At 41.2% G+C, this 16,183-nt stretch overlaps 1 protein-coding gene and 1 long non-coding RNA gene across 3 annotated transcripts in view; one reads left to right on the top strand and one right to left on the bottom strand.

The window, feature by feature from the left end:
* The first annotated feature begins 462 nt into the window (after nt 1-462).
* MYL12B (myosin light chain 12B) lies at nt 463-9,495 on the top strand. Of its 2 annotated transcripts, none has more exons than XM_082235179.1 (4): nt 463-621; nt 7,015-7,213; nt 7,401-7,562; nt 8,986-9,495. In XM_082235179.1, exons 2-4 carry the CDS (start codon nt 7,030-7,032, stop codon nt 9,156-9,158), a joined length of 519 nt encoding a protein of 172 aa, XP_082091305.1. In that variant the 5' UTR covers nt 463-621; nt 7,015-7,029; the 3' UTR covers nt 9,159-9,495. The 2 variants fall into 2 exon arrangements, with proteins under 2 accessions (XP_082091305.1, XP_082091304.1); XM_082235178.1 differs by lacking the exon at nt 463-621 and adding an exon at nt 4,672-4,824.
* Nucleotides 9,496-10,348: 853 nt separating this feature from the next.
* The window catches only part of LOC309539219, a 342,474-nt gene continuing 336,639 nt past the window's right edge, over nt 10,349-16,183 (bottom strand). Inside the window, exon 2 of the long non-coding RNA XR_014222773.1 lies at nt 10,349-12,918. This is a non-coding gene — a long non-coding RNA (uncharacterized lncRNA). The remainder of the gene's footprint in view (nt 12,919-16,183) is intronic.

Genomic DNA, 16,183 nt, shown 5'->3' with positions numbered 1-16,183 from the left:
CAGCAGCAGCAGACAGCAAAGCATCCAAAAGCAGCAGCAGCAGCAGCAACAGCTGCTGCCTATAACAATCAGTGCAACCCTCCTCCCCCTCGGGCGTTCCAGCGGACACGTCACCTTGACCCGCGCGAACCCTGTGTCGTCACCAGAGCCGTGCCCGTTAGTGACAAACAGGAAAGGCTCCTCGATTTCCTTACAAGGGCATCAGCCTATTCTCTCCATCTCGCTCGCGCGCACTCTCGACCTCGCCCCTCCCCTTGTGGTCCCGCCCCGTCTTCTGGAATGCGGTGAGCGCACGGGACTGTACCAATTAAACAACAGGGGGAGGACGGAAGGGCTGAACCAACTTTCCTTTCCCCCTACCCCCGGGATCACTGGGACATCTAAACCCTTCATGAAGAAAAGATCTATTTCTGGCCCCTTGTCTGGCTCCTGAAGTTCTTACTGACGACGCGCGCTCACTCATGTTTCCAGCCCCCACGGCTCCCCTGTGCTGGCGTGGCAGTAGTTCGGCCCGGTGTCTCGCTCTTCCGGAAGTGCCGAGGCCGTTCCACTGCTTTGCTCCGCTGCCGTCGCTGCTTCCTCGGCTTCTCCCGTAACCGATTCTCATCCATCGCCACTCAGGTGAGAAAGGTTGGAAACGTTCTGCTTGGTGGACGGGCGCATTCAGGAGAGGAGATGGGGGGGTGGAGGTTCAGGAATCTCCGCGCCGTCTGCGTCCCCCTCTTTGAGCTGCGTCGTGGTGCCTCCGCGCCCCAGTTCCCTGCCTCAGAGAGCAACAGGAGGCCCGCTGGGCCTGGGCGCCGCTCGCTCGCCTGCCCGCCCTCGGAGGGCCCCCGCTTTCCCCTCAGGAGCGCGCCGGGGTGGGGCGCAGCTGTCATGGCGGTGGCTGCTGGGCAGTTGGAAGTCTCCCTTCTTCTGTTTGCCGCCTTCCACAGCTTATGGGCGGGCATGCCTCTGTTATCCCCTCATTATGTGCGGGGGTCGGTCCGAGATTTCAAAATCACACGGCTTTGGTGTTTTAAACAGCCTCCAGGAAGGCTGCCGTGCGTGAACCTGATGGAAGCGGCCTGTCAAGAAATGGCGGCACCCATCCCGACGGGGCCGCCCAGGCCTAATGGGCGTCTGGGACGGTGTTGACTCTCGCCAGTTGGCTGCTGGGAGCCAGCGAAAACGCCGCTCGAACCTGCCGGCCGCCTGAGCCTCCCTTTCGGGCGCTGCTCCCCGTTGCCAAACAAGCTCGCTGCGGTGGGTAGGGGAGGTTCCCTCCCATCTTATCGCGCACGCATCCTGCCCGCTTCCTTTCCCTCCTCGGAGATCGGATGCCGCCTTTGGCAGTTTCGTAACATACAACGGAGAGTCTTGTGGTATATTTGAAAAGGCTGCAGTGTCGGAACTACGACTGTAGAGATGCGGGTGCAGATCCCCATTCAGCCGTGAGGTTCACTGGGCGATGTTGGATTAGGATCGCGACTGGCCTTTCTCACAGGGTTCTTGGGCAGATAAAATGGGGAAGAAAGGCAGGCTGTAAATGCAGCCAAACAAACCTGCCTCAAGACTTGGGTTTTCTTCCCAACCAGGCTAGTGCCACTCTAGAACTTATTATTTTGATAGGTTTTTTGTCACTTGAAGATGAACCGTTTAGTGTACTGCATAGAACCACAGAATTGTAGAGTTGGAAGGGACCACAAGGGTCATCTAGTCTAACCCCCATGCAATGCAGGAATCTTTTGCCGCATGTGGGCCTCCAACCTACAGCCCTGATATTAAAAGTCTTGTGTTCTACCGACAGAGCCATCATCCTGACAACAGCTTCTTTAGTTCAGGATCAAAGTGTACATGACAGCTTGCTTTGTTTCAGAGGCCAAGAACTAAATGTAGTCTCTCTTTGTAAGTGAATCACTATAATAAAATTCACTATAGAGCTGGTTTTTCCCTTGATCACTTTAAATGTGTAAAGCCTCCCTCAACTGTGGACATACACATGTAATAGTTAGATGAAAACTGAGCTCAGAGCAATTTTGGAAGTGGTTACATATTCAGAACATAAACTTGGGACAGGTTTGTGTGGAACATAAAATTGGAATAAGAAAAAGTTGGTTATTTCAGAGTGATGGTGCTTATATAAATATCGGGTGCTCGAAACTTGCGGACACATAGGAATTTGAAATATTTTTCCAGCCCTCATGCAGCATTCTGCCTAGTGCATTCCAAAGGAAGCCATGTTAAAGGAGGAGTTTCACTGTACAGTGGTGCCTCGCAAGACGAAATTAATTCGTTCCGCGAGTTTTTTCGTCTAGCGAATTTTTCGTCTTGCGAAGCACGGTGTCGGGAAAGTTTTGGGAAAGCTTCAAAAATCACCAAAGTCTTCAAAAACCTCAAAAAAGGCTACCACACCGCGTGCTATGAGTTGCTCCTCGAAGTCAAGTCGCAACTGTATTAACGGTGTTAAGAAAAAGGAAACAAACTTGCAAGACGTTTTCGTCTTGCGAAGCAAGCCCATAGGGAAATTCGTCTTGCGAAGCAGCTCAAAAAACGCAAAACCCTTTCGTCTAGTGAGGCATTCATCTTGCGAGGCATTCGTCTTGCGGGGCACCACTGTAATAAGGTTCCATCACACTATTCATTACTATGCAAGCCCCATCAAACTAAACCAGAAGTAAAAACTCAGGTGATTAAATAGCGAGGTTAAAAGTCATATATAAATATGAACTAAACCATTTACTGAGATAAGTAGTATGAAACTAATGCAGTTATGTTTCTGCACCACCACACAGTAACTCTTTCCTCCCCACCCCAGGAATGACACCTTTAAATCTGGCAGTAAACCACTAATGTAAAATGACTGAAATTGTTAAGAATTACTTAGACAAGATAACTTTGCTGCACAGCCATCTTTTAAAATTTACAAAGCAAAATAGGACTTGCACTAAAAACAACTCTACAAATAAAGTCAATATGAAGTCATTCATCTTCTCTCCCCCACTCCCCAACTTTCTCTAGCTGGTCACCCAGAAGTGAGTTTTAATACATTGCAAACATACAGTTGTTTACAATTTTCAATTAAAGGTAAAAATAGATAGCAGGTTTAAATAGATGAAGAAACAGAGATTTCCAAAAGGCAGTTGGGTATCACTTTCAACTGATATTTGGTAGGAAGAATTCTAATCTCTGTTCTTCTGCCACTTTTTGTTTTGAGTTTTCTGTGATAGTTTTCATGAATTATATGATCCACAGGACATTTCTTTGTAAATTGGTGGCTGAAATTAAACTAGTATATCAAGCCTTGCAGTGCATGCTTAACTACAGTTACCATAAATTACTCAGCATGCTATGATCTAAACAATACAATCAAAGCAGAGGTGGCAAAGGTAAGCATTCCAGATATTATCAGATGCCCAACTCCTATTTGTCCCAGCAAGCACTGCCAATTGTCAGGTGGGGTAGTAGCTATAGTCCAACTTCTGGATGGCCAGAGGTTTACTATTTCTGATCCAAAGAGACATAAAAGGGCACAAAGCTTGGGCTTTTGATTGAGCCTACTGATCATAAAATTAAAATTACTTTTTGTCATTATTGTTGGTACAATCATTTTGATTCTCTTGGGAAAACCTATGACTTTTTGTAGTATCAACTTGTGTGCTTGGTAGTATATGATACAGTTTTTTAAAACATTAAATTGCTTGCTATTTAACTTTTTTCTATGTGATTATATATGATGGGCAATGTCAAAAAATACAGTTTGAACCAATTCCCAGTACGTATGAGCTTTTCAGATGAAAACCCTGTATGTATGTATTTGAAAATATTACTCTTCTCTGATGTGCATGTCCAGTGTTTGAAACTCCCATTGTTCTAGGCGCATTTTGCAACAGGGAATTTCATTAGCGCAAGCAGTTTCTGAGTTCTGGGCGCAGTACTGTGCCTAAGATTTCAGATTACAGTACAGTGCACACTGTACAGTGGAAGGAAAGGAGGGCCCTTTTCTGCCTCCCCACTTCCAGCTACTCTCTGAAGACTGGGGGTGGGCAGGGGAAGGACCATGTGAAAAATGAACATAATATTTTAGCTGCAGTTCATTCATTTTCAGCTTTGTATTCTTGTTATAAAAAAGCGCACCTGGACATTCCGTTGTGGCACCCATAATCTAGGTTTAAGATGCCATTTAGCTCCTAGCTTGCATATCTCAGTTTCTAACACTGTGCACGTCTACTATAGGCAAGAATCATATGTAGCCACTTGCTCTATATGCATCACCAGCTGCTTGATAAATGTTTGGTATTATTACCATTTCAACTAGTTGGAATAATAATGCCATGGATAAATAGGAGTGCTGTTTACATAGGCTGTGCTGACAAGAGTCTATATGTGGTGGGCATAATCACAGTGTTACATGCCTTTCCTACATGCAAGTTATATCCATGCTGATAAGATGGTCCACAAGTAGTCCACATGTTTAAATCTAAAATCATTGGCTTATGTATATGGCAGATCAGCTGTTTATAATCTGAATTAAAATGGAAGGCCCTTGAATGGAAGTCATTATTCGTTGTGCTTGTTAAGCTATTATGGTTGTGAAAGGGCAGTAAATGTTTGTTGGGTGACTTGTACTTGAGTTTATTTTTAGTCCAACAGTAATTTGTGTTCTGGTGTGTCAGAGGACTATTGTAGATGGAACACAAGTTTAAAATTGTGAAGTTAATCAGTAGATGAAATCAGTGTTGCTATTTGTAGATCTCCCCCTAGCATATAACTCGCGTACAACAACATCTCTTGCCATCTGGAACCTTGGTAAACTATTGGGCTGCAGTCTTATTTTGAAAAATGGTAAGACTTTCCTCTAGAAAAAAATGAATGGCTTGGTACTTTGTTACGAGATTTGTTTATAAAGCTAAGTATCTGAACTATACTGAATAATTGTGCATTATTGCTAGAATTTGGTTTTTGAAATGTTATGATGGGATTTAGACATTGTAAAAATGATTTCATCTTCATGTAAAGATTCACAAAGCTTCTTGGAGCCAAGTACTGGGAGCAAATGGTAAAATTGATTTCAGGATGTTATAAAACTTACGTTGACTGATTTGTTTTGTCTAATCTTCAGTTAGTGAAATAATGTTTGTATCATGGGATAAATTAAGTTTAAAAACATAATTATAATTTTCAAATCCTTAATGCTATAAATGCAAACTTAATTTGAAAGAGAACTCATATACACCCAGCTAGCACAGATCAACTAAGTTGCAAAAAGTAGTGTGTATATTATAGAAGGGATAATTACTGTTAATGATTTACAGTACTTAATTTCCAATATAATTGTGTCCAAAAATGCAGCCAAAAAATCACTGTGCAACAGATCCACCCTGTGCTTCTAAGAAATCCTCCAGTATTTTAGGCATCAATCTCAATATTTTTTCACTCACACACAAGTAACTTTTTTGACTGTTTATTTGATGTCATTCTGTATCTGCACACACATTTCTGTCTACAAACATTGAGATGTATCCAGTTGTTTCCCTCTATTGACAGAAGTGGAGACTTCTATTAACAGAAATGCAAGTGAGAGGGGAAGGTGATTTTTGTTGATTCCCTCTTCTGCTCTCTGTGCCCACCAATTTGTTACAGAGGTTTGGATCCTTTGGAATGGCTGTAGGAGAAAGGGATTTGTGAAAATCACCTCCTTTCCTCTTCAAGAAGCCTCCACTGGATGAAAGTTTTCACCAGCAGAGGAACACAGTTGGATTCAGCCCTATATGCAAGCAGGGGATACCTGTGCCAGGGCTTCTTAACATTGTGGGCTTATGTCTGACCACCAGATACCTTGATTCCACTTTCTATTGCCTCACAACAGCTATGGCCCACTTATAAATAATAGAGGACACCCACCACAAACCCCCAAATTAGTACATAATCCTGATATATAGCAAAAGGGTTTCCCCCTTTCCTTTTTTAGGGCGCCTTAACACTTGATTTATTGCTTAAACTGGTGATTTAACATGATCTTTTTAAAGCAAAGAGATCAATTTATCTGTCAGTGGCCTGTACAAAACCAGAATAGTTTTTGGATTGCTTAAGAATTTGTTGGCACGCCAGGGATATAAATTCCATTTTAAAATCTGCTGTTGAAACTATGGGTTAATAAGGCTTTCTCACTAAGGATCACAATAAAGGCAAGGGGAATTGTTAGGGTAAAGTTTATCAGGGCATATTTAGGGAAGGTTGGCTTAACATGTCTGAAGGAAGAACTGTATAGTGACTGACATGTGGTGAAATAGCAGATGCTAAGCTCTCCCAAGCATAGGAAGCATGACTGACACTAACAGAAGCAAGGATATGTCTCTCTTCAGCCCAGGCTGCTGCTCTTTACTCAATAACATGGATTAAATATGATTCTGTAGGAGCACTGATACTCAATCTCAACCACCTGCTGTGGCTGAAAAACCTAGTATTGTGAGCACCAAATGTTCAAGTAATGAGTGTACTCCCCTACATAATGACTTACAATTTATTTTGTGTGTTGGTAGCCCCCACTCCTGCCTTTTTTCAAGGAACTCAGAGTTGGGGTTAGACTCTATCAAACTTCCACAGGGTAGTTGTGATGAGAGAGTACATTTTGATGCAAACTGCCCAGGTTGGATTGAGCAGGATTTGAACCTGGTTTCCCCAATATCTAAACAGAACGTAAGTTGGGCGAGAACCTGTGGCTCTCCAGGTGTTGCTAAATTCCCATCAGCCCTAGCCAGTATGGCCAGTGGTCAGAGATGATGGAAGTTGGAGCCCAGCGACAAATGGTAGACTAGGTGCCTGCCCCCTGTACTAACAGCTGGGATTTATATTTTACTAAGGTGCTGTAGTGTGCACGTTACACATTTTAGCTAGTTTCTTGAAAATTAAAACTAATTGCACTTATGAGGCTTTGAATCTGGCAAAATAGCCCTTGGAGACCATATGTCCCATGTACCACGTTTTGTTTTTATAGGTTTCGGTAACTACCTCTTTTCTCTTTCTGTCTTATAGAATCCAACCGCCATCATGTCAAGCAAAAGGGCAAAGACCAAGACCACAAAGAAGCGCCCTCAGCGTGCCACTTCCAATGTGTTTGCTATGTTTGATCAGTCACAAATTCAAGAATTCAAAGAGGCATTCAACATGATTGATCAAAACAGAGATGGTTTCATTGACAAAGAAGACCTGCATGATATGCTTGCTTCACTTGGTAATTATTTTTCTCCTTTCTTTCAATTAAGTTGTTTCTCTGTTGAGGGGGAAATTCACTTTGTTTCCCAGATATTGCACTAGGATTTTTTTTTTCTTAACATTTGAGACCTGTGTTATGAATTAACATTAATTCTGTAAATGATAGTATATAGATGATCTTTAAAATATGAATATTTGATTTGCAGGGAAGAATCCAACTGATGAGTACCTAGATGCTATGATGAATGAGGCTCCAGGACCAATAAACTTCACAATGTTTCTCACAATGTTTGGAGAGAAATTAAATGGCACTGATCCAGAAGATGTAATCAGGAATGCCTTTGCTTGCTTTGATGAAGAAGCAACAGGTGAGAACTTTAAAACCCTGATATAACTTATTTGCTTTTGATCTTCACTGTGAACATGTATTTATGATTAAAATAGAAAATGTACTTGAGAGAAATGACACACTTGCAACATGTATTAGTTAAACATAGATTTTGACAAATGCATGGAAGGATGCCAATGGCTACTGGTCATGTTGGCTATGTAGTACAGGAATGGGCAGACTTCAGGCTTTTGAGTTCTACTGTGTTTCTTTACTAACACCTTAAGGTCCACCAGCTAGATGCATTATGTTTGCTTGGGAGTGCAGCCAGTCACTTACAGCATCTAATGAGCCATACACTGGGATTGCCTACACATACAGGTACAACTGAGTTACTACAGAACAGGGGTTCTAACACCCTGATTTAGAAAGGGAAAAAGCTGGTTTGTCACTAGAAACCCGTGTTGATCTACTGCAAATAATCCAGAGATCTACCAGCAGATCCTGATCTACTTTTCCCCCACCCCTCTAGTATCAGAGACAGTATGCTTCTGAATACTATTTACTGGAAATCAGAGGTAGGTTAGGGCTATTGCACTCAATTTCTACATCTGGGTTTCTCATATGTGTTTGCTTAGTCACTGTGAAAACAGAATACTGGACTAGATGGGTCTTTGATCTGATCTGGCAAAGCTTTTTTATTTTATTTTCAGTAGTAGAAAGCCTCCCAAGCAGCAAACCAGAATGGACAAGTGAATGATGTCTAAGAAGTAAAAGACTTCTGAGCCTAAATTAATATTTGCAAAGGGGCACTTTAAAAGTCCTTGGTGCTGCATATACCTCACAGGATTAATATTATTTGTTCTTTATATACATCTCAAAAGCTCTATGATGAACTACTGTAATACAGTCTGAAATACTTTATTTCAAGAGCTTTCATCTTAACATTATGGAAATGGAAATCCTTTTCAATCATTGTGGGGGTGGGGAGTCCTGGTGCGGAACTGAGGTACATTACAGAATATGACTACAAGGTGAAAGGTCCGATCTCAAATCAGTGGCAGCTCATGTCCCATAATATCCCTTTACAGCTGCTTGCATTTGTTCAGATGCATTATTGCATCCTCAATGCTACATAATAGAGAATTGGTGGCTATTATAAATTTTGTTACTATTACTGTGGTGCCTTGGGTTACAGACGCTTCAGGTTACAGACTCCGCTAACCCAGAAATATTACCTTGGGTTAAGAACTATGCTTCATGTTGAGAACAGAGATTTAAATGCTAGGCTGTTACTATATTAGTTAAATATTTATAGCTATAGTGTTTTCAGGTAGCCATCCCCTTGTTTTTTGAATAATTTAATTGTATGGCCTAACTATTACTATATCAGTGGAATGTTTATTTTGATAAAGCTTGCCAATTTTGTGTATGTAATGTCTCCTGATAATCTATATTTCTAGGTTTCATTCAAGAAGACTACCTGAGAGAATTGCTGACGACAATGGGAGACAGGTTTACAGATGAAGAAGTAGATGAGCTCTTCAGAGAGGCACCAATTGACAAAAAGGGCAATTTCAACTACATTGAGTTCACACGCATCCTTAAACATGGAGCAAAAGACAAAGATGACTAAAACAGAACTCTTGCCTCTGCCATTTTCTTTAGATCTCACCTGCAGTTATCTTTGAGGGGTTTTTTCCTGGTAGAACCTGTTGCATGCATTTAGCTTTACAGCTTTTGCCTTTCTTGATGTATTTATCTATACCAGGCATTCTGGCACATCTTGCACCTGTATAATCAGGTTGGCAATGGGGATTGTAGTTGTGGTGAGAGAGTTGGAGGATAAGATCAATGACTCTGAAGGCCCAGGAAAAACGTCTCAATGTTTCTGGTTTAGCTGGATTTTTACATTTTGTAATAATGCCATTTTGAAATAAGATTGCTATATCAATAAAATACCTCAAATGCTGCATTGTGAAGTGAAATTTTATTAGGTGTTTAGAGTCCAGAATTTATACATCCCCCCAAAAAAACAAGATCGGAAGCAGTATGCTGGAGCTTATCGTGATGTAAAGAACGGTTTCTTTCATTTAATACTGAACTGCATCATTGTAAATCACAAATGTGGGTGATCTAAACTTTTTTGCAGGGCAAGGATTAGTTACTGGCAACTTTTCAGATTCCACTTTCTGGCCTCCACAGTCCTGTAAAGCAGATACTCACAAACACTTAGATTTTGGTGTTTATAAATAAACTTGGTGTTTATAAATTTAGAAGGAGCTTCCCTTACTTAATCTGATCTACCAGGCAGCAGTTGTGTTATTTTTCCTCTTCCCTAAAATAATTCATAGAATTGTGTCAAAATGATAGGTTTTTTTAATGGACTGGAAATACTTTCTTTGCCAATCTATAAGCAATTACTGTGCATTGGAGAATAAGCTGGAGAAAGCTTGAGATCTCTCTGTTTTGTCGGATCTACCCACTTGCGGCATGGAAAGGACGTTACAGGCTCATGCCACATCCAACTGTTAGAACAAATTTCCATGTGCAGTTATGAGAAATAGTCCAATGGGAAGACAAATGAGCAGCTCAAAATTGCTGTGAGAAACACATGAGAGACCACAACCATCTGGGAAGCCAAACACAAAAAGTTTCTAAGATGGGTGTATGCTTCTGTCTGACATCTACAAGTTGTGTGCTTGCTGTGGGAAACGCCTAGTGAAAGCTTGAAACCATCAATAATGTAGTCAAATCCTGCCAATATTCCAAACTGAGGCACTTTTCTGCCATAGTTGAAAACTACAGTAAACTACATTTTTAAAAATTAGCTTAACCTTAAAGAAGGCAGAACAAACGTTTGTAAAAATTAAACTGTACTCCAGATCAAGTTGATTCCTTTAGCTTCCCATTGTTTTAATGTTCAAGTCCTACCATCACATGCTTATTCTGTGAGATGTATCTGGGTTTGGATTTGTTATCTTAATCTGAAATTATCTGTAATTTTCTTGAGCCTCAGCTTCCCCATTGTAATGCCAGACTTGTGTATATCCTACAGAGTCTTGTTGTGTTGAAGCTGGCATTATGCAATGATTTGTGTTTTTAAAAATTCTCTTCTGTCTAGATAGCTAATCTTTTCCTCCTTTAAACAAAGTGCCCTGCCTCAGACCACCCAGCCAGCTTTCCCTTCCCAAGAGTGTGTGTGTGCAGCTGTCAAGGGCTTGGTTACTACAGTGCATCATATTGGAATGTTTGCAAGATCTCTGCGGCAGGAGATTCTTGAAAGGGTGCTTGCCAAGTATGCAGTAAATGCTTATTATTTAAACCCTGTTGAGGGGTTCATTGCTGTTTTGATAAAATGACCAAATCCTTTTATTTCAAAAGCAACAGTTTATGGATTGAGGATACCGGCTTTTAAAACTTCTAACAGTAGAGTATATATGCAGTAATTCTCTTATTACAAACCACTGGCTGAAACAGAGTTACATTGTAACTTCAGTCCCTTACCTTGTTTCCTTAATAGAGCTTTTAAAATTATTATTGTCACATCTAGCCATTTTCTCAGTGACAATGGATGCATCCTTAGCACAGGATACTAGGTGTTGCTATTAGTCCCAGAACCAGCCCACCTGATGTTAGCTAGCAAACACCAGCAGTGGGGTAAAGGTTCTGCAGACCAAAAGGGGTGGTGTTTCACACCACCATTGTAATCCAGTCAGAGCAAACAGTCCCAACCTTGGGTCCCCAGCTGTTGTTGAACTATCTACAACTCCCATCATCCTTGACCACAGGCCATGCTAGATGGGGTTGATGGGAGTTGGAGTCCCGCAACAGCTGGAAGGTACCACCCCAGCTCTAGAGCACAGCTGCAATAGTAAGTGGGGTAAGTTGCCTGTCCCTGAAGTTTATTTCTTCCTCACTGCAGGATGAGAATAAAGTATCATCAGGTTACCAGATTATTATAGAACCATGGAAACTTCTCCAGAGTTTTTTGGGAAGTGTCATGTTCTAAAAAAGCAGGGTTCATTATATTCAGCGAGGCTATGAATCTTCAAGTAATTTGCTCCACAAGAGTTCACTGAAGGTAATGAAAACACCAGTTATCCTGTACTTAATATGCTGGGCCGATAATAAATTTATTAACATTCCCAGGGCTTAATCCAATTGACCATGGGTACAATGCCAATTTGTAGTGATGCCAACAGCGTCCTCTTTCTCTTCACTCCATCTCCCACCATGGACACAGGGCTATGCATACAGGTGGTGTGAGAGGTATTGCACAAAATGGGAGTTTCCATATGTAGGAAAAATTAGGAGGTCCCCTTACTGGAGGTCAGTAATAACAAGCTAATAAAATCAATAATATTTATTGATTGCACATGAGGGGTAGCAATCTCAGTTGCAGAAGTCACTACAAAGGAATGCACCACTATAGCTTGTATTGTTGTTGAATTCATTATCTTGTCATTATTGACCTCCAGAAAGGGAACCTCTTAATTTCCCCAATACACACACACACCTCCTTTTTCTCCACCCAGTCCTCAACAGTTACTCATGTGATTTAACTTGAGTTATGCAGAGATGAAGGGTCACTTGGGGATATGGGAGGCACACACATTGGAGAGGAATGAGATGAGCAGGGTTCAACTGAACTCAATGCAGTTCTCATACATGCTGCTCATTGAGACTGGTAGATTGGAATGCAGGGAGGCCAACAGTAGGTGGAGCCAAAGTCAATATCAGACAGAAACACAGCAATGGGAGGTGAAACCAACTAATTTTAATTTTGCCCCCATCCTCTTGTTGAGTTCTACAAGATCAAAACTGAGACAGGAGGAGGAAGCTGACTGTCAGGGCCACCCCCTGAGTTAGCTGTTAAGTAGGAATACATATGTGTTTATTAACTATGTAGCTATAAACTATCAGAGACAACCTTTTATATTTCATGTTTTCCTTGCTGTTAGAAAGTTTTCAACACCCGTGTACATCTTCCCTGGAAAGCATCTCTGCTATACTTCTAAAATATTTTAATTAATTGCAAGTGCTCCTTTGCTTGAGGTCATCAAATACATATTTGCCCTAACTTTCAATTAAGGAGATTGAATTTCGCAGTTATTATTGAGCCCCTGAACCATGCTTTTACTGTTCGACATTTTAACTGACTTTTTAAAAATGCCGTTTCCATCCCTTTTTTGAATTTTTATTTTGCTATAAAGTAGATGAGACAAAGAAAATAGAGCACAGGGGAGCTTAGCAAGTATCCAGATCCCCCTTCTGATCCTACAGTTTGTGAAACATGAGAAAATCATTCTTTGAGTAGAGCCACTGAAATCAATACACCTAAATTAGTCATGACCAATTTGAAGTCCACTGATTTCAATGGGACCTACTATGAGCTTGATTTAGCTGGATACCGCCCACAGACTAGTATGCATCAGTTGGCATGGGATGAGGCATGCCTTGTTGGCAATGAGAAGGGCCTTGGGCTTCTATACGATGGTCTGGTGCATTGCTTTGCAGCCTGCCGTCCATGGAACAAGGCTGCGGCCCAAAGATTGTTTTAAAATGTTGCTTGCATGTAGCCTCTGTTACTATCTTGGCTGCAAACTCTCTTCCTATAGGAATAATGTCACTGCTAGAATGTTAGACTAAGAATGGGGATATTTGTGAGTTCAAATCCTCACTCAACAATAAAGCTCACTGGTTGACTTGGGACCAGTCACTTTCTCTTCTTTGCCCTCTGCTTCACCCTTTCATTTGGTCATTGACACTTGGCTTTTCCTGCACTGAAATAAATCTCCACTTTCTGCCAGCAAACTATGCAATGTGGCACCTTCTGTGTGAAACCAGTAGTACCGTAAGGCACTTCTAGACTCTTTATGGACTGAATAATCTCATGGACGTTTTCCTCTTTTGGTAGTAATGTGTTTACTTAACTACTACAAAATGTGGTAAGTCACTGGGGGATTTTTTGTTCATTCTGCTGGGTGAAGCCCTGGATTTCTGCCCCTAAAATCCTGCCTTGACAGAACTCCAATTAACCTTGCTAAATATCAAGCCATCATATAGAGAGCTTCGTTGACAATTTCATACACAGATCCCCCCTTTGCAGACAAGAGCAGTCACAATCATGTGCAACCTGGAGCAAAAATGATCCAGGCTTTTAAATAAAGAGGATAGGGAGCTGCCTTAGACCAAGTCAGACATCATAATGAGATTCCCACAGCTTTATAAATGCTAATGATTTGGGCTGATCTGAACTTCAATAAAGTTATTCTTTTAACAAAGTAGTGATTTAACCTAGACTGACCACAGGTGAAAAATTACCAAATTATTTTCTGATTACAAACTCTTAATGTGATTTCCCCCTGGGTCTCTACATAGCAACAAGCTTTGGATATGATTGCAAAACATTTTTTACCTGTGACAGCTGTTGAGTTTCTTTCTACTGAAAATATATTCTGGCACTGCAGAAGATCAGTTTTCATAATGTGCAGAGCCCACTGTATCCTATCAAGAATTGTCAGCCACATTCACCATCAACATACTGCCAGAATCAAATCTAGGGCTGCCATAGAATGGAAATGAAAACTTTCAGGAGCTAAAGAGAAAACTTGTGGTTTCCACTTCAGTTGCTTGAAATAATTATGTGATTTCTGTTTTACAACATGCTTCAAAAACTAATACCAAGGAGAAGCAACCAATTGCCAATAAAATTACTGCAGGAGTCTTCACCTTTGCCGTAGTCAGATTATAAAAATTAGGTGTTTATGGTCTAATAAAACCCATGATGTTCGTGGTCTAATATAAAAGTAAACAGAACTCTTATGTTTGACTACAAACTTATTTTGTATATGTGTTACTCTTTCTATAGTCCTTATTCCGCTGATTAAGTACCGTAATCTTTTAATTTCAGCACATTTCGAATTTTATGTGCTCTGGGAAAGTAAATTTCCCTTGGAAAAATGGAATTAATTCCTGGATTATATTAATTTATTGGTGTCAGTTTCCTCTGGCATAAATATTACATTAAGTCTGCAGTTTTATATACTTTTGAGTAGACATAAATAGGATTTGTTGGAAGTTTGAGTGCAACTCAACTTGCAGCAGAGGGATTTGCATGGAGTTAAGACAGAGAGAGAGGAATCTCCAGATTCCCAGTCTATCCTTGTACTTTTGTCTCTATGGTGACTTCTCTATCTCTTTGTTGGTTAGACTGATATGTCTTAGGTGGCATCCTGTCTATAGTGAAGGTGTGGTGGAGCTGTGAGATTCTGCTGCATGCCTTTCTATCTACAGACCCATTTTGCATTGGGCATAATGAGTGTGTTGTGTGTGCACACATGTCAAGACCCACACGCACAGGATCAGTAACCTGTGATCCACCTTAACCTCCATTTTACTGGGAAAACTGCACATACGTGAACCATATATCCGTTGACCTGTGTGTATGTCTAAGTACTTTGCACATTACATTCAATGTGGTTAGGCAAGCCAAGCCACAAGGGCTCAGCAGGCAAACAAGTTATGCAGACATGCATGGAACTTTTCATGCAGATGGGTTTACTGTCAGAAAGGACACAAGCATTTTATTTAAGGAATGTGTGCATATTCCAGAATGCTATAGAATGATTCAGTCTCTGGACTGACTAAGATGGATTTAATAGTCCACTCCACCAGGTGGCACTGTGCAAATACACTGGTGTTAAGAGACATAAGCTTTCTTCACTACCATCACTTGAACTGCCCTTCCAATCGGCCTTACCTTGTATCATTGGATTTGCCACAAGTGATCCACCAGCAGCTATATGATATCTTAAGAATTGCCAGGTTTGTACTCAGCGAGAATGGCAAGAGAAGAAACCTAGATTAACCCCTTGTTCAATATATGGACCAGGCCTTCCATAAAATTGTCCTAAGTATTAATCAATGCATTTCCCCACACAGTTCTGAAAATCAGTAAGATCCATCAGTTTAAAGGGGCAAGGCATCCTATTTATTCAGCTGCCCTTGTGGATAGATTAGGAGCAATAATCTTGGCCTCTAATACGTCTGTGCCTGATTGGCAAAGTACACTAAAATGTGCGCAGGAGGACCCAAGACATTTTGCCACTTGAGGCAAAGGACAAGATTGCATTCCCACTCCCAATTATGTGCACAGGAGCTGAATGCGATGGCAGTTGAATCTTCCTTCAGTCCTGGCATTGGCTGTGTGTGAGAGAGAGTGAGGAAGAGAGGGGACAGCTAGGGAGGAACAGTCAGGGGGCTGCCACTGCTGTCCTCCCCCGATACTTGTTGCCCAGTAAGTTTGCCTTACTCTCCAAAATGGTAGATAGAAATACCTCCAGGCAGAAATGAGAGCTTTTCTGGGGTTGGTGACTGACAAGTCTTAATAATAATAATTTATTATTTCTACCCTGCCCATCTGGCTGAGTTTCACCAGACACTCCACCCCAATCTTGGGTTGTTGTTGTTTTTCAAAAAAAGTATAGATGGCAATATAGATATATTTAATGTTTACCAGGCTTGCACAAATGTTTAAAAGCTCACAATCTCTGTACACTATAGGTTTTATACCAATTATACTATAAAGGCAAATCCTCTAGAATTCTTCTTATGCCTTTAAGAGCATGATACAGTGGCAGCAATGAAAAACATAAA

This window comes from Podarcis vaucheri (genome assembly GCF_965113315.1).
Source record: "Podarcis vaucheri genome assembly, chromosome: 8".
NCBI lineage: Eukaryota > Metazoa > Chordata > Lepidosauria > Squamata > Lacertidae > Podarcis > Podarcis vaucheri.
This window is presented reverse-complemented; position numbering and strand designations above follow the sequence as displayed.

Bases quoted from the DNA above. Each gene is read 5' to 3' on its own strand.
- MYL12B (XM_082235178.1), top strand. The intron at 7,214-7,400 runs GTAATTATTTTT...TTTGATTTGCAG, and splicing joins TGATATGCTTGCTTCACTTG to GGAAGAATCCAACTGATGAG. The intron at 7,563-8,985 runs GTGAGAACTTTA...CTATATTTCTAG, and splicing joins CTTTGATGAAGAAGCAACAG to GTTTCATTCAAGAAGACTAC.